The sequence below is a fragment of the Hemicordylus capensis genome, chromosome 4, assembly GCF_027244095.1.
Source record: "Hemicordylus capensis ecotype Gifberg chromosome 4, rHemCap1.1.pri, whole genome shotgun sequence".
Classification (NCBI taxonomy): Eukaryota; Metazoa; Chordata; class Lepidosauria; order Squamata; family Cordylidae; genus Hemicordylus; species Hemicordylus capensis.
In genome coordinates, this window is record NC_069660.1 from 113,356,497 (window position 1) to 113,379,136 (window position 22,640).

The 22,640-nt window shown below is 46.0% G+C and overlaps 1 protein-coding gene across 5 annotated transcripts in view; it reads left to right on the plus strand.

Annotated features, from left to right (window-relative positions):
- Nucleotides 1–17,583, plus strand: part of LOC128324912 (interferon-induced protein 44-like) — a 43,766-nt gene extending 26,183 nt beyond the window's left edge. For 4 of the 5 annotated variants that reach the window (XM_053250078.1, XM_053250080.1, XM_053250077.1 and 1 more), the window contains 3 exons: nt 1,524–1,704; nt 7,183–7,283; nt 16,464–17,583. In XM_053250078.1, coding sequence (XP_053106053.1) covers nt 1,524–1,704; nt 7,183–7,283; nt 16,464–16,703 — 522 coding nt within the window. In that variant the 3' untranslated portion in view covers nt 16,704–17,583. Of the gene's footprint in view, nt 1–1,523; nt 1,705–7,182; nt 7,284–9,220; nt 9,375–16,463 lie in introns of those variants that run through there. The other variant, XM_053250079.1, reaches the window with a different exon arrangement.
- The last annotated feature ends 5,057 nt before the right edge of the window (nt 17,584–22,640 follow it).

Below are 22,640 nucleotides of genomic sequence, written 5' to 3' on the forward strand. Positions count from 1 at the left end.
AGGGTTTAAGCCATTTAGGGCTTTATAACCAGTACATTGTATTTTGCCCAGAAACTTAGCAGCAGCCAGTGTAGCTCTTTCAATACTGGAGTAATATGGTCTCTCCAAGATGACCCAGAGACCAACCTAGATGCCATGTTTTGGAATGGGGCAGCCAGGAAAATTTCAGTTTTCACCCTGACCCCTCAAGTATCACAGGGTACCACTGCGGACACCACAATCCTTCTGCCCTCATGTAGGAACTGACGGAGAATGATGCTACTCAGGATAAAACACAACCAAGGGCGTATTCTAGTTTGAACATAAACACAACACTTTTCTCTTTTTGACATGTGGAACACTGATTTGCCAAAAAGTGTCCCAGGTTAAGCACTGCCCTCAGACAAATGCTGATCCAGGAAAGCTAGGGATTCTTCCTTTTTGCTCCACTTCTTTTCCAGTCTAATTTTCCCTGAGCTCAGTTGAACAAAGTCAGTTGATTAATGACAAAGCAATTGTTGCTGTCTCTTTGAATTTAAAGTAGTGGATTCGGTTGAAACTCTTCCAACAACATCACCAGCACCACTACTGTCAATTCCTTCAGTAGGTTGCCTATGGGTGCATCCTGCCGTAAGAAGGCATGGAAAATGGGGTTTGAGTGGAATAACCTGCCGTTGCAAACTTCAGCATTAGATGGGCTCAGTGGCCAATCTAATTGCTAACTGGAGCATTAGGAAAGCTCCAGGGGCATAGGGAGCGCACAGGTGGCTGCAGGACAAGCTCTTGCCAGTGACTCCCTTCTCCTCATTGCTTGTCTTGTGCATGTGCGCCAGCGCACACCACCCATGTCCTTGAGTATGATGCCATATGCAGGGGCCGTGGCCACTATGGGCAGGATGGGCCACGCTGACATTTGCCACTTGCATCTGGTGCTTCCTTCAAGCACTTTTTGGTTGTGTTCTTTGTCTGCTCTGAGTGAGGCAGAAAAAGAAGCACCCAGTCAGCTTTTTAACAAAGCGTTGGCTTGCAGCAACAAAGAGGCAACCAAGGTCCCATGGGCACGGGGGCTTCAGGTGGAGGGGAGAGTGGATGGATGAGTTCAGTGGCCCCCAGAGGGAGGGAGTTGAAGGTGAGAGGCTTTGGTGGTCCCTGGAAGTGCTGGGGAAGCAAGCTTCTGGTGCCCCCCAAAAGTAGGCAGGGCAGTGGTGGCTTGCGGAAGGCCATCCCAAGATAGCCACACGATTGGAAAGTACACTACCATTTTTTATCTACCTGTCTATCTCAGCTTTAATGATCATTAAGTGATCTATTTTTCCTCCTTCCCAAAGGCAAATCCCCAGATAACGTTCACATTCTTGTTTCACTTAAGAGTTCTGGTTTGTATTTGTTATTCATTGTTGTGCCAAACTGTTTGTATTTGTTATACAAAATTTGTTCCTAAATAAATATTGGGTAGCTTCTACAAAAGTGGAAGATACTGAATATCGTATACAGAATATCTTACCTACTTTTTTAATTATTTTGATCCACTCCTTTATGTTCAGTTTAATCCATATGCTGGTATGCAACCAAATGTGCCAGGCTACATCAAGAACCCGTCTCTGAAAGACCAAATTCATTGTGTTGTATTTGTTCTCGATGGCTCCAAAATTGAGATTCTCCCAGAGGAACTAGAAGAAAAGCTGAGAGAAGTTCGACGGCAAAGCAAACAAGCAAATGAGTTTGGTCAGTTTTGTCATTTATGTTTTAAGCAGCCAGATCCAAAAACATTTCCCTGTTCCAGTATCTCCTTTTAAGCAGTTGTGCCTAACCCAAAGAGGTGTATCAGTTTTCAGATGATACATTCTCCTTATTTGTTGTCACTCAATGATTCACACTCTGGGTGATCTAAGGGAGCTCAGGAAAGCACTCAGCCCTACGAGGAAGAAGTCCTTGGCAGTTTACAACAAACAGAACAAATTAAAACATTAAAAACAATTTAAAACCACAACTAAGCAGTTCATTTTAAGATGGACTCAGCAGTCTGTTTTAAGGTGGCACAGCAGGCTGTGGAGAAGGAGGAGGGGTGGATGGGGAGCAAGGAAGGTTGAAGAGTATATTTTAAGGTGGTGTGCTGCAGACCATGGAGGAGGAGGAGGAGGGGTACAAGAGGAGCAAGCTAGGGCAAGAGGAAGGGGGCGGCAGTAGCAGCAGCCAACAAGCTGGCCCAGCCTTCCCCACTGAGGTGGCGTGGCAGCAGCACAGAAGGGTCCTCTGACATATGAGATGCTCCACCCTGCGGAGAGGGTCTCGAGCAACAGAGTTCCTCCCACACCTTTTCTTGGCCGTATTTAATTGGTTCAGCTGTGGTTTGGGTGAATAAATGCATCTTTAAGGACTTCTTAAAAAGTTGTCAGTTGTAGAGGCTCTTATTTCAACAGGGAGTGCATTCCAGAGTATCAGGGTGGCAATGGAGAATGCCTGTCCCTGAGTAGCCACCAGATGAGCTGGTGGCAACTGCAGATGGACTTCTTTATATAATCTCAAACAGAGGCATGGCTCAGCTGTCCATAGAGCTCATTATAGTAGTCAGTTCTAGAGGTTATCAGCATATGCAGTACAGTTTTGAGGTCATTTATCTCAAGAAGCAAATGCAGCTGGCGTGTCAGCCAAAGTTGATTGAAAGCACTTTTGCCACTGCCTCCACCTGAGATACTAGAGAGAGGTTTGGATCCAGAAGTACTTGCAGACTGCATACCTGTTCCTTCTGAGGAATGTAGCTCTCTCCAGAACAGGTAGATCAGAATTGTCTCCTGAGTTCCGACATGGCACAATAAGTACTTCTGTCTTATTTGGATTCATTCTCAGTTTGTTATCCCTTATCCAGCCCATTACTGCCTCCAGGCAGGCATTTAGGGAGGTTATGCCATTTCCTGGTGAAGCTGACATGGAGTAACAGTTATGGGTGTCATCCGCATACTGATAACATCCTGCACTGAATCTTCTGAACCTCTTATCTCAGTGGTTTCATGTAGGTATTAAAAAGCATCGGAGACAGTATGGAGTCCTCCACGACTCTGTACAAAAGTTCTCATTTTGAAGAGCAATAGTCTCCAAGTGACACCATCTGGAATCTGCCTGAGAGGTAGGAACAGAAGCACTGCAAAGCAATGCCTTCCACTCCCAACTCTCTCAGACAGTCCAGAAGGATACCCTCTCAATTACTTTGCCCAACCATGGAAGGTTGGAAACAGGCTTATAATTGCTTAACTCTGAGGAACCCAATGCAGTCTTCTTTAGAAGAGGTTTAAATAATTGCCTGCTTAAGAAAGGAAGGTATCCTGTGTCCCCCTAGAGAAAAATTTCTAATCTCTACCAGGGCCAGACTTCTCCCATAAGAGAGGTTGCTGTATATCTCCGCATTATACTCTGCAACCATTGTGGTCTAAGTTAGTTCAAATACAAGAGATTTTATTCACAAAACACTCGTTAAAATGTCACAATGGGAAACTGATGGTTCTAAATTCAAGGAGAGAGGGGCATGTAATAGTCCTCTCACAACACTGGACAACTCTATTGGATGTGATCTTGTGGGTGCAATGCTTCTTTGCTACATGTATTGCCCAGAGCATAGGTCTTCAAATGTACTCCTGGTTGCATTCTGTCAATCGAGTAGTCTTTCTCCATTTGTACTCTAGTTATCTGCCTTGCTGCTTCAGCTCCTGCATTTTTTTCATTTCAAAACATGTCAGTTTTGAAGCAGGTTGGAAAGGATGCTTAGGAGCTATGAAGTCTACAGCCCTAGTAAGTTAGCTATTACGGCTCTCCACCAGGGCATTAGCAGAATAACTGGCAGTGCAAACTTGAAATCCTTCCAAGGCTTCTTGGAGTCCTGTTGAATCTAATAGGCTTGAGTCTGAAACGTTTCAGAGGCCATTATAAAGGCCTCCTAAACATTTCATAAGCTGAGACTGTTTCGGCTTTCAGTGGCGGGGGGTAGGGTGGTCCTTTAAGGGGGGGAGGGTGCACTTACCCCTCCCACGGCTTTCTGCCGCTGGCGCTCCATTTTTACTGAAACCTGTGTGGTGGAAGCATACCTCCCTGCCGCCCCTTCTCCCTTTCATCGCCATAAGTCGCCGGAAGTATCGGCTGCGCGTGCACCCGTCGTGTGCACAGCAGAGCCACCCACGCTGCTGAAACGTGGCTGAGCTGTTTCGGGCTCAAGCCTAGAATCTAATAATTTTCACAGATTGATCATCTTAATAGGCTCATCACCCCTGCATAGATGGGGTTTATTTGTAAGTCTAACCTTCATCAAATGGTTATTTTGTCGAAGACAATGGGAAAATCACAGAAGTCCACACCCATGGAACACCACACTGATCAGAGTAAAAGAGCAAATTGAGTCTGTGACCATCAACTTGCATCAGTTTGGAGACTACCTGAGATAGCCCCATAGTTGTCATGGCCACTATAAACTCTTGAGCTGTCCCAGACAGTTTGCACCCAAAGTGAACCTTGAAGTCCCCACCACCACAACCATAAGCCTGGAAGACTCCAATGTCAATTCTCTGACCAAGTCCATCAACTCAATTAGGGACTCTGTGAGGCAGCGGGGTGATCGGTATACCAACTGAAGTCCCAGTCTCTCCCTGGCCCCCAAACTTAAGTACACACATCTGATATAGTAAGGTACTCCGACAGGGATGCTGGTAAGGGAGATGTTATTCTTATAGACCACAGCAACTCCACCTCCATACCCATGTCCTCTTATCTACTCCGGAGTACTCTGGAGGGAGAAGCTGGCTTCCCACAGTCTCCATAATAGATACCAGATCATCTCCTTTATCCATAGTTAAATAATGGATGATTTCAGCTTTATTTTGAACCGACCTGTCACTACAAAGGAGCATGGGGAGGCTCTGTGGGAAGCTGGCACTACCCAAAGGTCCATTTCTAATTTCCCTTCCACTGTAAGAGCCTGCTGACCTGCCTATGTTACTTATTTTCTGAACCACCACTGGAATAGCCACCCCATAGTCAGTGAACATGCACATCCCTTCTCTCCCCTTCTCCAGATAAACCTAGCCACACTGTTGTTTAACCTTGCCCAAGACTCAAGCAGGAGACGCTCTCTCACTAACAACTTCATCTTCTTAAATGGCTATAAAATAATATAGAGTACCTCATTCCCATGCTAAAGGCTCAGCATCAAAGGCCGGTCTTGCTTGGCAGCTGGCTTTGGTGATGGCTTGCAGGTAGGCCATATGCTGCCTACCAACTAGAAGATTTATTGCAACCTGCCACTCTTGCCAAGCTCACTGTGCCTCTGGTACACCTCCTACCTTATAAGCCCCAGAAATCCAGAGTCCTCCTCTCATGAGAGACTTGAAGGATGTAATGTCCACAGGTGGAAATTACCTGGCAGTCGGGCGGGGCAGGGTGGGGGAGAGGCAACGACTATAACAAAGGCAGCAGAGAAATGCAAGAGCCGAGCTAATTGTTTCCTAGTCCAAGCAGTGGAGACTAGCTGGAAAGATCCAGCCTCTTACCTTGCCCCCTCTTACCTTACTCCCTCCAATCCTCCCTGTCCCTTCCTGATTTTGCCCAATCTTAACCTACCACAATTTTGTGCAGAAGTGCCGCATCAGCGTAAACTCTGTACTGAGGGGGAAAGGTTAATTTTTTTTAAAACCCATTAAATGCCACATTGTTATCAATGCCACAGCTGAACCAATTAAATACAGCCAAGAAACGGTGTGGGAGGAACTCTGTTGCTCGAGGCCCTCTCCGCAGGGTGGAGCATCTCATATGTCAGAGGACCCTTCTGTGCTGCTGCCACGCCACCTCAGTGGGGAAGGCTGGGCCAGCTCGTTGACTGCTGCTACTGCTGCCCCCTTCCTCTTGCCCTAGCTTGCTCCTCTTGTACCCCTCCTCCTCCTCCTCCATGGTCTGCAGCACACCACCTTAAAATATACTCTTCAACCTTCACTGCTCCCCATCCACCCCTCCTTCTTCTCCATAGCCTGCTGTGCCACCTTAAAACAGACTGCTGAGTCCATCTTAAAATGAACTGTTGAGCCTGGCCTCACTGAAGTATCTATGTTACTCCTCATTGTCTGCCTCCGGCAGCCACTTCCTCCTCTTTTTCAGCAGCCTCTGCATCTTTGTGAATAAATGCTGCATCCAGGGTAAACATTGCAGGAACCTTCGAACAACTTCTTAAACACATGCCCACCGCAGTGTTTCTAATGAAAATTGCGGTAATTAAATCTGATCACAAACATGCTGCACCAATATATACAGTTTCCAATCAATCAATCAATCAATAAGTCTCTATCACACATATCAAATTACTTACCTATCAGTTGTGGGCAATAATTTCAGTTTCATCTCATGAAACTCAGCAGTTCCCAGCAACTACCAGCTGGGAGTTTGGGGAATTGGGGCTTTCAGTTTCTGTTTTTAAGCCTGTTTTTCCTGTGCAAAGAGAAACTGGAGAGTATGGTTTTGTGGTGGGGCTGTGCCAAGGCAGAGGAGTTAAGACAGGGACAAAATATAGGAAAGTAGCTGAAGTAGAAAAACAGTGGGGAAAGGGGGAACATTCTGCCCTGGTTGCATTTGAATGGGAGACCACATGTGAGTACTCCCTTCAGGGGATGGAGCCACTCTGGGAAGAGCAGAAGGTTTCAAGTTCCCTGCCTGGCTTCTCCAAGATAGGACAAGATTTTATTTTTTTAATAGGACAAGATTTTTTTTATTGAACCAACAAACTCCTGCCTGCAACCTGGAGAAGCCACTGCCAGTCTCTGTAGACATTAATGAGCTAGATAGACAAGTGGTCTGACTCAGTATATGGCAGCTTCCTATGTTTCTATAAGATTCAATACACAGTTTTCTGTATTGCTCCATAGTTTGCCACAGAAAAATGTCAACTTCTAGGCCTAGGAGACACCCTGTCAGGAAATATTTTGAAGAAATGCCTTCCCTGGATAAAAAGAAACATATGCCCAGTATAAGTAGTGCCACAAGGAGGTGCAGGTCATGTTAAATCAGTATATCCTGCAAATAATTGTTTTAAATAGCTCTTTTTTTCCCCTTTTTTTTAAACAAAAATGGCCCTTTAGTGAACATTGCTAAGCATTGTGAAGGTTATTTGAAACTGTATAGAATATGCTTTTTTTGGTGGTACTGCTCTTTACATAACTCTTTGTCTTCATACAGATGTGCCACAGCTGGTTATATTAACGAAAGTGGATGAAATTTGCCCCCGTCTTCTGGAAGATATTTCAGAGGTGTACAAAAGCAAGGCTGTTGAGAAGCAGGTAAACTGCGGTTATTTGTTCTGGATATCAGTATGGTCATTTTGAACAGGCAAAACTGTTCGTATGCTGTAAAACCTGAATTCATCTTCTCCATATGTTCTGGAATATAATGTGACATGCTGGCTCAATTTTTTTTAGAAAGAATTATATCCTGCTTGGCCTAAACACTGGCAGCATTTGAGTCATTTTGCAGCCTAGAAAGGTTCTGAAAGGATGGGGAATAAGTTATGGTCTTTCATTCCCAATTAATTCCTAATCAGTAAGCCAAGGCATTGCATTTTTTGATAGTGAGGTGTGCTTGACCTTCACAAAGAGATGGAGAAGAGTTAAAACAAAATCTGGTACCTTTAACTGTTGATATTGGCTGAGCTAAGTGAAGGGATATGGTTTCAGTTTTGGGAAAAAAAACATGAACTGTTTGTTTTAGGATGGAGGGGTAGTTAAGAGTGTGAACTGTCAGCATCCGGCGAGATGGTCCAGAGGATCTGCTGAGAGGCAATATGGACTAATTAATTGCCTTCCATGTGTAAACTTGATTGGGTGGGGCTTGAAAAAATAGGTTTGTATTTGTTTTAAAGGGGCCTCACCTAAACATATTCATCTACTCAGATGTAAACCTTTTTCATATAGTGCTTCATAAATGCAAGCTTTCAATCAGGCCTAAAACATTACATGTTTTATAATAGATTTTGCTGGGATATAACACAGAGAAAAGGAAAAGTACATGTGGAAGCCATACTTTGGTACAACAAAAGGGTTTATTCTGCTTTGGGCAATAGCCGTCTTAAGTTAGGGTAGGTACCTGGCAGGTCTTCGCTTTGCATCAGAAGGGATTTTAGTCCTGACAATGGAATGACTGGGAGCTGTATGCTTAGACCCGCCTCAAAAGAGGATGTAGTGGTAGTCAGGCTTGAGGGAGGACTAGGCCTCAATTAGAGTAACTGCTTGGACGGCAGGCTTCTCCAAATAAGGAAGAAAGCCCAGGAGAATCAAATCTCTGGGACCCAATATAGATTGAGGGGTAGGGTTACTGGAGAACAGCCTATAGAGGAGTAGGGGAGGTGTGTGTTACACTTCATTTCTTCCCTGGAGGTCTCGGAGTGAGGTCTGATCAGCAGCTACTGTAGGGAAAAGGGATCAATACTTTGGGCTGGGCATTTGTTGCCAGGAATAAGGACTAAAGGACTTTGGATGGAAGGAGAGAAAAACAAAAAACAACAACAACATTTCCATCTCCTGTGCTGAGCTGTGAACCAAGGTTTCAGTGTAGCTAGGCTCATGCCACTCTGTGAAGGCAGAGCCCTTTTCCTGCCCCTATAGCGTTGTGGAAGATGTCGATGACTAATATTAAAGACTAGAATCCTTTGCTGCATTCACAAGTAATAACGCCTTCTGTTCATGCAAGGTATCTCAGATAAGCAGGACATCAAAATGAGCCTAGGGAATATATGCATGTACTGTATATATGAATTCAGGTTCCACATAGGCTGCTTTCGGACATCATGCCAAACCGGAGGGGAACTCACCTCAGGTTTGTTCCCTGTGATGTCTGAATGATCGGAACCGTGGTTTCCGGACCAAACCATGGCTCTGATTTTTGCCCCCAAACATCCTGTTTTTAAAACTAACTTCCAATTAGTTCTTATACTTATTTTAAAGGGGCCTATGGCATGTGTGGGCTCCCTTTTCTAGGATTTCGCAGCTGCTAGATAGGGAGTGTGTCAGTTTGATCCTCCTCTCTGGACTTCCTCATGGCCTGTCCTCTCTTTTAGAGGATGCAGGTCTTTTGTCCAGCCATTCCTTCTCATTCCTGATTGCAGCTTGCTTACGTAGATTTGAGCAGCCCACACAGCCCTTCAAAGCTGCAACTTCGTTATCTCCCTTTCCGTTTCCTTCCCCAAGTTCTCAGCCCTGTGATTTGCTTCTCCCTCTCCCAGTATGCTTGTTCATCCTGTCCTCCTCAGCCCTAGCCCTGCCTTGCTTCCCTCACTGATGGAAGAGCTGGTGCTCTTTTGGGCTGTGTCCAATCTGGCTTGTCTTCCTCTTCTGCTGCTGAAATGCTTCTGCTGTCTGCCTCTGAGTCTCGCTTGTCACTTTTCTCCACTGATGGTGAGTTGTTCCTCTCCAACACAGCTCTGCGCTAATGGCCACCAGCCTCTCCAGGTAACATGGGAAGGGTTGGTATCCCAGCTATAACAAAATATTGATTTTTGTTTGTTTTGAGAAAAGGCCTATATTTCTTTTTCTTTTCTTTTTTTAAAGAAGCAAAAACTGTGTGTATGGAGGGGAAGAAATATCAGGCCACATTTTGCATTTCTGGGAATAAATCATGCTAACTGAAGACTGTGTGCAAGGGAAAGGAATGCAGCTGGTCGGGAGAGAGTAACTTTAAGCTGAATGAGAAGCCCTGTTCACATGTACAATCTAACACAGTGGTTCTCAACCTGAGGGCTTCTAGATGTTGCTGAACTACAACTCCCATCAACCCCAGATACAATTTATTGTGGCTGTGAATGATGGGAGTTGTAGTTCAGCAACATCTGAACACTCCCAAGTTAGAAACCACTGATCTAGCCTATTCAGACATTATGTTTAACACTCATAGAATCTGTGTGCAGTGTACACAGGTACAGTAATTCACATGTTATGTTGAACACAGGTGCAGCAGTACACTTCCTATCTGTATTATACATTTGAGAGACCTGCACCCAGGTTCACCTTTAAAATGAATGGAGGGAATTCCATTCCCTCTAACAGGGATTAGGTTCCCTCTAACAGTGATTCCCAGATATTGTTGACTACAGCTCCCATAATCCCCAAGCAAAAGCCATCGCAGTTGGGAATTCTGGGAATTCTGGGAATTGTAGTCAACAACATTTGGGAATCCCTGTTAGAGGGAACACTGGTGAAGAGCCATGTCTTTCCTTGTTTTCTAAAAACTGTGGTGGAGCCTCCACCGTGGAGGCTGAGGAGCAGATACATTCCAAAGCCTGGGAGCAATGACTGAGAAGGCCCTGTCCTGTGTGCTTGACAACAGAGTCTCTTTCACCATGCATGTGCATGCGGAGCACAGTCCCCTCTGATGATCTTGTCAAGCAGACAGAAAACCTTGGGAGCAGGTGGTCCTTCAGATATCCAGGGCCCAAACCATTTAGAGATTTAAACATCAAAAACAGCTCCTTGAATTGGACCCAGAAACAAATTGGTAGCCAGTGCAGCTCTTTCAGAATGGGTGTAATAAGATCCCAACAGGCAGCTCCTGATAAAATCCTAGCTGCCACATTTTGCTCTAGCTTCAATTTCCAAATATTATTCAAGGGCAGCCCCACGTAGAGGACATTTCAGTAATCCAGATGTGACTAGGATGTAGGTAACTGTGGCCAAAACGGCCTTTTCAAGAAAGGGATGCCATTGGAGCCCTATCTAGAACTGTGTAAAAGCACCTCTGGCCACCATCTCCACCTGAACATCCCAAAGCAGAGCCTAATCCAGCAGTATGCCTTGACAGAGTCACCAGCTCTGGACACTCTCTGTGGGCTGTCTGGAAACGAATGCATAATCCTTGGGGGTGTACCATTCTTAATTGGTGGAATACCCCTGCAGAGGGTAGTCAGAGCAGTCGAACTAAACCCCACCAGATTATGATCTGTCCATGACAAGGGAGTTATTTCAAGTTTCCTCCCCCTCCAGATCATTTATTCCCTGGTTAGCAAAAATCAGATCCTAGGTATGTCCTGTCATGTGGGTAGGGCCCTATACCAATTGAGATAGGCCCATGGTTGCCATGGCAGCCATGGAGTTCTGAGCCACCCCTACTAGGGGGACCTCAGCATGGACATTGAAGTCCCTCAAGACAAGTCTGGAAGAAACCAGTGACACTTCCAAGATCACCCCTGCCAGCTTCGGTAGGGAGACTGGAGAGCAGTGGAGTGGTCGGTACACCAGCAAAATCCTCAGCCTATCTCAGAGGCCACCCTCAAGGACAAACACTTGAAATCAGGAGATTGCCTAACTGGGTGCCTGGAAAAGGGAAAGGTCTCATGATACATGACCACCATGCCCCCTCCCTTACTCTCAAGGAGGGGCTGCTGCAATATGAGGAAACCTGGAGGACAAAACTGAGAAAGACCAGCCCCACCCAGCTCATCCAACCAGATCTCCTTCACACATACCAGGTCAGCATGCTCATCCACAACCAAATCATGGATGAGAGATGTTTTACCATTTACTGCCCTGGCATTCAGCAGTAGTACCTTAATCCCTGACAGAGTAGTCCCAGAGCTCCCTGGGGCTGCAGGATTAGGAGAAGAGCCAGAAAAAGGAACAGACCTCAGATGTCTGGACCATTTCCCCCTGTAATGGCCTGCCCAGCTCCTACTGCCATGTTTCCCTCTGTGCACTACCTCAGAAATCACCACCCCAGACCCTCCCCAATCTTCCACTCTCCCAGACACATTCTTCTTCAGCCCAACAACCTCAGCTCCTATGTGTCCTCAATACCAAGCCCCCATTCCTTTGGCATTGCATGAAATGCACAGGCCATACAGCAAGCCCTTCCCCAGGCCCAGGAATGCTCACACCAGTCCCAGGCCTAGTGAAGCACTAGAACTGCCCACCCAAATACTACTCATTGAGCTGAAGGAGGGGGAGATATTTTAAATAAGGCTTCCTAAATTAGGAACGCCAGAGTGAGAACTCCTCTCACCAATCCTCACCCTGCCTTCTCCTCACACCTGAAGTGATCATAGAAACACCCCTGCCCCCAGGTAATCCAGAGGGGATAGCCCCACAGACCTCAAGCCACTAGCAGCAATCCTGACCCACATTTCCAATTGGCCAGCCCCAAAGGAAAAGCCACTCTGGGTGGCTGGCCTTAAAGTCCTTGCACTCAGGCTATTGCTGTTACACCAGTCTGCAGCTGTTGTCTAAACACCAAGCTGCTGTTGATCATTGTCTCTTAATGCTCTGTGTTAGCACACATGCAGGGACTAACCAGAAGATCTTCCTTCCAGTGGGGCCTCAGTCTACTCACCTCAAGGCTGAGATCCCTTGTGCTCTCACCCATACATAGGCTTGCACCTTGTGGTGGCTGGTGACTCCTGGGACCCGGGTGGGTGCCAGGCAGGGCAGGCACAGGGGTGGAGCCAGTGTAGATAGTGTGGGTCGGAGCCAGAGTGTGATTATGCTAATGTGCATACAATCTCTGTACAGTATATGCACATATAAATCTGTACACAGCTATAGGTTTTACCCATTATATTCAATGTAGTTACAGCAGTATACTTTGAAAACAATGTATATGCATAGCCACAATCAAGACTGCATGTCTGCAGTGTTTTAGCAAAGTCCACAGTTGTATATTCTCAGCTGTTGTGTAGAGTGAGGGAAAGACATGAATTAACTGAAAGAATTCTTTTGTTCTTCTGACAGAAAGCTTGATTTATTTCGGTGGCAAAATTCTAAATTATTGCAGACAGTCGCCGTTTTCAATGCCTATAAAGAAATGAATGACATCATTGGAAGAGTAGCAGGATGTTTTCATGCCATTTATTTATATTTATTTATTATTATTAAAACTTTTATACCACCCTTCCAAAAGGCTCAGGGCAGTTTATATGACACTAAAGCTGATGTCTAAAGCACTCAGAGGCACCCAGCTGCAAGGGGTTAATGCAGTTAGAGTAAACTGTTGTTCAGATACAAGCATCCTATTTAGATAGTTCATAAATACACAAATGGGACTTAAATTGGTTGATGCATCTTGCACAGTAACATAATGATGGCTGGACAGCCTAACATAGTGGTGGCTGGACAAACATTAACTCCCAGCCATGCTTCTAAATCGCTCTTGTGAGAATGATTTCTTAGGACAATAGCCATCCATTTCCTTCTGCACCACTGTATTTTAATAAATTTATCAAGAGACAAACTGAAATGTGTGCTGCACTCCAGGACCACACAGTTTGTAAAATGTAGACTAACAGATGTTCATTACTATACCATCCAAAGTCTCCAAAGGAAAAAAAAATCAAAGGGAAAGTGGAAATACCCTCACCTGATGACAGCTTGCAAAAGGGAATAAGTTGAATGCACCAACTCCTCTCTCTCTCTCTCTCTCTCTCTCTCTCTCTCTCTCTCTCTCTCTCTCTCTAGTCAAATTCTGAATGCTTCTGCATGCAGTCACCTTTCTTTCCTATCTCCATGATCATGTCACTCTTTGCCTTATTTATTACTCTCGTTTGCTCAGCTGTTATGCTATATTAAAGCTTCTATGTCCACCTTCATAGTGGACATAGTTTTTCATAAGAACACGTACTAATTAAACAGCAACATTTTCCAAGTTGATGAGTGCATGCATTGAGCACAGCATCCCAGGCACTCAACATGCATGAGTGCATGATGAGTGCATGCAAATAAATACTTTTAACACCAATGAAACAAATATTTGCAACATGAGGAGCACCCAGCTGCTTTGATAAATTCTGATAATTCTTTATCACCAACAGGAGGTATAACTTAATAAGCCATCAAGAGAGGGCAACATTTATAAATAACTGAAAAGTGGTCATAACAGAGCAGAGCAGTTTGTCTGCCTCTGTTATCCAAGCATAGACTCCTTTAATGAGCCATATTCATTTTATTTAAAGCTATCATACTGCATATGTAAACTGTACTGAGAATTTATAGTGCCAAGACTTTAAGTCAGGGCTGCTTAACTTAGACCCAACCCTGAGTCCAGAATGACTCTGGATGGCTTGGCACCCTCCCGTGGCCCCTGCAATGCACACACTGTCTTCTCCTCTCCCCTCCTTTTACAACTTTGTAAGACAACCTGCTTCCTTCCCCTTTGTGCTCTGGAGTCTAGGAGGGCGCTAAAGGCATCCAGCAAGAAACATATACAATAGCATGAAATCCGACATCCTAAGTGGGGTGGAATAAATTTAGCTTTTGGAAAGAAGGAAGAATGGGGGTAGCCTTAAAGCATCAGGGGAAACATGCAAGTGTGTGTGCACACAGACAGACCCCTACCTACTAGTTAATACCAGCTGGCATGAAAAAGCAGCCAGGACCAGACAGACAGGAAGGTGTCCAAACTCACTACCATTGGTCAAATATTTTTATTAGGGATGTGCAAAAAATTTCGGGCACAGATCAATCTGTGCCCAAAACGAGCAATTTCGGGTGATTCGGGTCCGAACCAAATCACCCCTGATGTCCCCCGATATTTTTCGGGGATGAGCCCAATCACCCCTGATTCGTGCCCGAAAAATTTGGGTGATTCAGGATGACGTCTCTTTGAATTTCCCGCCTTTTTGCCTCCATTGATTTGAATGCAAAAAGGTCTGATGTGATGTCAGCTCGAATTTCGGGTCCCAGGGGCAAAATAGTGGGGTGGGGTGGTAGTGCCTAATGGATGGAGGCTACCACCCAAATTTCAGGGGAATTGGGCAAAGGGCTAATTTTTGGGGAATTTTGGAAGTTTTAATGTCTTTGGGGCAGTTCGGGGACATAGCGTGGTATCTGGGCAAAAAGAGTGGGGTGGGGTGGTAGTGCCTAATGGGTGGAGGCTACCACCCCAATTTCAGAGTGATTGGGCAGAGGGCTGATTTTTGGGGAATTGTTGAAGTTTACACGTCTTTAAGGTTTTCCCCCATAGAGAAGCATTGAGGTGTCAGCAAATGTATAGCTTCACGCGGGGGGCAAAGGGGTGGCCTAGAGCAGTGTGGGGTTGGTGGTAGTGCCAGGTAGGGTCAAGGAAGCTACCTGAATTTTTTCAAAGGATTTGGGCAGAGGGCTGATTTTTGGGGAATTGTTAAAGTTTATGTGTCTTTAAGGTTTTTCCTCATAGGGTATACATGGAGCTTTCAGCAGCCCCATAACTGCACTTGGGGGGTGCTGGGGTGGCCCAGAGCGAGTGGTAGTGTAGTGCACATAGGGTGCCAACCACCCCCATGGGTTTCTAACCCATGGGGTACAGGGTTCTGTTGTTTCAGAGGTATTCTGAGTGTGGATTCTATGATAGCAAATTAGAGTGGATTCATGGTGTTTCATTGAAAATCTCATTTGCTATCACAGAATAGCAACAGTCACTGGAGGTACTGTGCTGGGGGTGAATAGGGCCAGTTACTCTCCCCCTGCTAAATAAAGAGAATCACCATGGTAAAAGGTGCCTCTTTGCCCAGTTAGCAAGGGTAGAAATATGGAGTTTCTCTTGAAATCATTGTTTGAAGTACAGGTTTCTATTTGGGTTTTTTAAATATTCACACGGTGTGTATGCTGAGCAGTTGCTCTAAGAATTGCTCAGTCAAAATGGTGATTCCCTGTTCTCTTCTTGCCTCAAACATGAAGACCCAGCCTGGCTCCATCTGCCCACTCTGATTGACTGCCAGAGCTTCCAGGCAAAATTCTGAATTCTGATAGGCTGCCAGGTCGTTGCCAGGCCTGCCGACCTTTTGAAAACAAAGGCAACCCTTCCTATTGGCTGCTGCCTTATTAATATGCAAACAATTATTGACAGGTACTCAGCTTGTTCAATAGAGGCTAGTACCATTGCCCACTTTATGTAAACATTGTAGTTTTCCTAGGCAAGCTGCAGGGAAGGACAGGAAGGGAGCACAACCAAATCAGGTTAAATTGGTGAGGGGCTGATTTGGGGGGTGGGACCACTTTGCCCTAAGGGACGAGCTTCCCCTGTTTGCATCAGAAGGCTTGCCACACTGCCTCTGGGAGATTTTTATATAGATGTTACCTACCGAGGAGGTAGAGCAGAACAAACACAAACTTCAGGGCCCCACCCAGGCAATCCTCAAGAGCTTTCTTCTTATATAGAAGGAATCCATATAGAGCGATGATGGGAACTAAATCTGTACCAAAGTGGGAAACGAGAAAATGTTTACTATGTTAATATTAAAATGTGTTTTGAAGAAAAGGGAAACTTTGAAAAGTGAACAAAATCCAGTATGTGCATAAAATAACAGACTCTAAGTTATACAGTGTATATGCAAACATTACAAAAAAAAACAAGAAGCAGGGAAGTGGGGAGTCTTTACAATAGTTTACTTATACTAGCTAGCACCCTACAAACAATGTCAGGATTTCCTTTTGGGGAAGCAAATGGGTGAGAAAATCGTCATGGTGTCTTGATACCAAATTGTGTTCTTCTGTTTGTTTTCTATACAGATGCAGTTAACAGCAGAAAGACTTGGCATCCCACTGTCTCAAATTGTTCCTGTTAAAAATTACCATTCAGAGCTGGACCTTAGAGATGATGTCGATATCCTGATACTCATGGCAGTGAGGCAGATGCTGCGCCTCTCGGAAAGCTACTTTGACAATTTTCCTCTCGATGAAAGTACTGTGGTGAATGCTAAGGAGAGGAGAATGAATAATCTTTCCATGAAGAATGAATTATCTGAATAGATCTGTTTATTGAGGCCAGTTACTGTATATTTCTCTTTTTTGTTTTAGATCTCTGATATGTAATCATGAGCAGGTACCACTCTGTTAAAGTACAGAACTTATACGTTTCCTAATTTCCTAGTCCTGGCTATGCTGTTCATTCTTCATAGAGTCTGTCTGTTAATTTTGATCCTTGCTCTGATTGACCTTTGAATGGGCAGATTTTGTCCCCTCATCAGTGCTGAGGTCTTTTGTTTTATTGTATTGTCACCAGAGGAAGCTGGATGATGAAAGTTTGCTGAAAGATCCGTTCCTTTATTGCCTCAGTAGGCTTTTTGTATAATCAAACTCCAAACCCAAGCTTAAAAGTTTTATTCAAAGACTTCAGACATTTATGTAGACTGGTAAATGTATAGCAAAAGATACATAAAATGATAGGTGTGTGGCAAAAAAATACATTAAAATATAAGCATAAGCAAAATTATAACATTCTAACAAGCATAAGATGTGTGGCCCTAAATGGCTTGGGCCCAGAAGAAGAGCTCCTTCTGTTTCAGGATCCCTGCCGCTTATTAATATTTTTGGGAGAGGTCCGCCTGTGGCTTGTCTGGTGACAACTCAGGGTCCTTTTCTATAGCTGCGCCAAGACTCTGGAACCAACTCCCTATTTTTGTAAGAACTTCCCCATCTCTAACAGGTTTCAAAAGAGCACTCAAGATGCATCTATTCCACCAAGCTTTTGATCAGCTGTAAGCTGTTTCTTATGGTTGTTATTGTTCAATTGGTTAAACTGTTTTAATGTTTGGTTTTAATTCTGGTTTTATTGTTTTTCTTGTAAACTGCCATGAGACATTTGTATGAGTTGGCATATAAATGTAATAAAACAAACAAAGCAAAATAACTATGTGTGTTTGTACACTTATGTGCGCATGCGCATACATACATATATGAACATAACTATCCTGTAATACCCACTTAATAACCTACCCTGTAATACCCAGTTAATGCAACGTTCATTGCACACTTTCTCTCCTTTCTAGAAGTACTGAAACAGGTTACTAACTGAAAGCCTCACTGAATTGAAGGTGACTTACTTTTGACAAAACATGCAGCGAATTAAACTGTCAGGCAGAGGTGATCAGCAATGGCAGACAATGGCCACCTTCGGACATAATGGCTAACCACAGTTAAACCTGGCTGGGGTTACCATTCTTAATTCCAATTCGCGCAACAGATGTTCACCAAACTGCAGACAGACAAATTGCAGCATCCTGCTGCTCGTCCTCTGGGGCCACTCCCAGCCAGCTCCATGGCCCGACTGGGCAAAGCATCACAGTGTCAGCAGCTTGGCTGCAATTGGCTATGATCTAGAAGGGGCAGGCCAAGCATGATGGTATATTTCTGTAGTTCTCCGCCCAACCTCGGCAGGGAAAGGGCTTTGAAAGCCCTTTAAATGCCCTGCAATGCCAGCACTTCTTTTGCCAGCTATGGCAGCACCACCTGCCTCCCCCTCCGCCAAGTAGCCCAGCACACTGAAAGCACCACACAAGCACAAATTGCCTGGTGTGTATGTGTGTGTGTAATTCCGCTTTCTTTGCAGAAGGGGAGGGGGAAATCTACATTTCCTAGAATGGAATATGCTGATAGGGGAGGGCAAAGGATGCTGGGGTGGGGTTTTTGTCCCACCATAACCTGGGAAGATGTCACAAGGGGTGACCCCAGCAAAGCAGCCCATCCAGACACAAGCGAGTTCCTTCTGTCTGGCAGGTTGCTGTCAGGTGGACTGGCAGTCTCATGAGAGGACCAGTCTACCTGTAAAAGGGCAAATCCCAATCCATGGACTGTAAGCTCATGCATACAGCCAGCCCACTTTACCACCAGGGAATCACAGGGTTGGACACAGGCTTTAGTCTGACCCCCAACCTCTTTGTTAAAAAATAGAAAAGATTCTCCACTACCTCCTTCTCTTCGAATCCATCTGAAGCCTTGCACATGCCCCAGAGGAGATCCTGACACCTCATGTGCCATAGCCTGGCCACGTGCGTGGCCGTGGAGTGTGCCAACAGGACAAATGTTAAAATCCTAGGTCTGCTCCATCTGTGTGCTATATGAAAATAAACAGGCACGGGAATTGTAGAAGAGGGCACTCTCCTCTTCTCCCCTAGCCCCAAGTCAGTGGGATCATCTGCTGGGGCTGCAGGTGAGGGGGCACCTCTGCACAGGTGTGGATGGCCAGGCAGGGGGCTTGTTTCCGTGGCACCTTGGCCGCTGTCTCCAGTTTCAGGGAATCAGTATCTGGGATACCCCTAACCACCGCTTCCCAAGACACAGCAACAGAGCTCTACCTGGAGCACCCATGTCCTGACACTCTCATAAGTGGACATAGTCTGTGTGGGTTTGGTAGCCATCTTCATCACAGAGGAAAAATTGCTCCCAAAACTGGAAAAATTCTTATCCCACTGGCCCTGCTCATGAGTAAGGCAGGTTTGTAGCACACACACACGGAAGTGACTGGGCTCAACTTCCCCACCCATTCTTTGTAAAAATTAGAACAGATTCCTCTTAAATCTCCCCACTCTCTTTCCCTATGCAGACTCTGGCACACCCAAAGGCCATCTCAACGTTTCCTTTGTCCTTGCCCAGGCACGTGTGCGGAGGGGAGAGAGGGGTTGAGAGAAGGGAATGAGAAAGCGGTTCCTGGGAGAGAGGGGTTGAATGGGATCTTTAACTCATTCAAAATTCCCGGGCCCTGGTCCCTTCTCATGCTGCATGCAGATATTCTGCTGTGCGGATTCCCGAGAGAGGAGAGCCCCTATTCCTTGGCCACGATGGGACAGCAGGGTGGTCGTCCTGTGGCGCTGTCGGGGTTGCATATGTACACAAGAGTAAGGGTGTGCATGAATCAATTTTTAAAATTTGATTTGTACCCAAATCGAATTACCCCCGATTTGTTTGGGGTCTGAATTTGACCCCCCCAATCAACTCCAGACTCGATTTGTACCCAAATTTTCTGAATCCAAATCTATTCAGATCAAAAAAGGGGTCCCTGGGCCAAAAGAGTGGGGTGGTTGGTAGTGCCCAATGGGTGGAAGCTACCAGCCAAATTTCAAAGAAATTGGGCAAAGGAGTGATCTTTAAATGATTTTTGAAGTTTACGTTCTTTAAGTTTTTCCCCATAGGGAATAATGGGGATTTAAGCAGCCTTAATTATAACTCCCTGGGCGGGGGTGGCATCAGAGTGGCCCAGAGTGAGTTGTTGTGGGTGTTAGTGCCCAATGGGTGCAAGGAAGCTGCCACCCATATTCCAAAGGAATTGGGCAAAGGGGTGATTTTTAAATAATTTTTGAATTTGGCATGTCTTTGTGGCAGATTTGGGGCAGAAAATGTGTTTGGGGGGCAGAAGAGTGGGTCAGGTGGTAGTGCCCCAATGGGTGCCTGCTACCATCCAGATTTCAAAGAAATTGGTGGAAGGGGTGATTTCTAAAGAATTTCTGAAATTTGTGCATCTTTAGGCCCCCCCCATAGGGAATAATGGTGGCCGGGGTGGCCCAGAGCGAGTGGTGGTGTAGTGCACATAGGGTGCCAACCACCCCCCTACCCACAAGTCCACGGGGCACTGGGTTTTGTTGTTTCTGAGGTGTAGATTCTCTGGTAGCAAATTGAATTCAAAGACAAAAATTGAATCCACTCTCATTTGGGGCAAGCAGCTGGAGCAGATGGCAAAAGCCGACATTCTCCATGATATTAAAAGGCTGATCGTCCAAAGCCATCATCTTCCCAATGGTTTGGGGCGATCAGACTGCTTCCCCAGAGGCTGCACCCACTGCTTAGTCAGCCTAGGAGCAAGGCTGACTGCTTGCTGCTAGAGGAGACACTTAGCCGAGCACCACTGCCAGCAGAGGTTTGGACCCCTGGGTGCGACTGCCGCAGGTGCAACAGCAGACCCGACATGCTGAAGTGCTTAGGGTCCTTGCCCCTGCTAACAAGTGCCTTGTTGTGGGTGCAGGCAGCATGGCTGGGATCACCAGGGCAAAGCTCAAAGTGATCCCACACCACACTGCTGGACTCTCCTGAGGCACGGGGCCGCTTGGGTGGTGGCGCTTCTGCTGATTCCTTCTGGGGCATGCCACCACCACTGCCCTCAGAGCTGGATTGGGAAGTCCCAGGGACAGGAAACACAAGGTCTTCCTCCTCGGCCTCCTCAGACGCAACCTTGGGGCCCCCACCCCCACAGGGACTTGTGGAGAGGGTGGCAAGGTAGATCTGGCTGGACTGGCAGCCGGCTCCACCTGCACCACCTCCACATTTGCCATGGGAAGAACTTCTTCCCTAGCAAGGGAGGTCCTCCCCCATATCTTGGTGAATAGGCCCCTGTCGCCGCACCCCACCATGACCAGCAAGAACAACGCTCCCTCTACCTGGTACGCATCTGCCTCTCCCAGCCATCTCTTTTGGGGCTTCTTTTTAAAACCCTGACTTTAAAAAACAACACCTTTTTGAAAGAATTAGGGGGCAAGGGGCAGAAGTGGAGTGAGTGACTCAGGGGATACTCAGATGGGAGAAGGACCAAGAACAGGGGATGGGCTGACTTCAGCAGAGTGTGCCCCCCCACACTATTGCCAGAACCTAAGGGGTATATTTGTGCGTCAAATGGGCTGTAATCTGGCAGCTATGCCCCACACCCAGTGCCAACGGGTTGTGGTGCTGCTGCTGCTTTCTTTAAAGGCTGCAGGTGGGGGTGGGTGGTAAATTAAATGCGCAGTGAGGAGCCTGGAGTGTGTGCCCACTCAGAGCCTGTAGGCTGCTGGGCAGGGAACAGATACAAATATAGGTTGCTGCTGGACTGGGGGGCGGGGGTGGCTGAAGGCTTTCTTTCTTTAAAAGCTGGAGGTGGGGGTGGGGGTGGGTTGTAAATGGGCACAGGGAGGAGGCTAGAGTCTGTTCCCAATCAGAGCCTGTGGTCTGCTGGGCAGAGAACATTAATACTGATTTATATTATGGTCACAGAGGGCTGTAGGACAGGCTTCTGTTTTTTAAAAAATGCAAAAAAAAAAAAAATCTTTGGAATGGGAAAAAAGACAGAATTGTTTTTTAAAACCACGAGGCTATACTACCCTTCTACCTACTAGTACTAGCTAACAGGGATCCCTCCCACAGACAGAACCCCTATTTAAACTTCTTTTAAACTAAACAACACACAACTTTTTAAATTCAATTGCAACTGAAAAGCTCCCTCCAAACAGGGGGGGAAAAAACCCAAGAATACACAACTCCAGAGATGTGTGTGTGTTTGAAATGGGTACTCACTCCGTCTAGGGCTTCACCCACGTTGTGTCCAGTTTTCCACTTCTGTGGTCTGGTCTCTGAGTCTCCTCTTTCTTCTTCAATCTTCTTCTCCTTCAGTCATCAGATTGTGTGTTGCGGGGGGCGGGGGGTTGGGGCAAAAGCCTGGAAAATTGTGGGGGGGGAGGTGGATGGCCAGGTTGCCACAGGGGCTCTGGGGTTGGTGGCTGGCACAGACAGGAGGCACAGGCAGGCAGGAAGGGATGAAAAAAGATAGAATTCTCTTTTCTTCTCTATTCCTGACTTAGCAGCAGGAACAAAAAAGCAATGCAGCAGATAATCCACTCCAGGCTGTTACACAGCAGAGGCAGGCAGACTGGGTGGCAAGGCAGGCTGGCCTCAGGCTGGCAAGGCATAAGGCAATAGGCAAGGCAATAGGCAAGGCAAGGCAAGGCAAAGCAAAGCTCTCTCTCTCTCTCTTCTCTCACGAGGCAGAAAGGCAGAATGGTGGCTGCTGCTTCTTTAAATATATTTTAAAATCCATCCTTGAACTCCCCCCCCCTTGCCCCTTCTTCAACTCTTCCCCTGGCCAATGTGGGGTCAGTCAGCAGTGGTAAAAGCCAGAAGAGCCAATCTGGAACAAGGAATCGTAAGCAGATCAGCCCATGCTTTCGT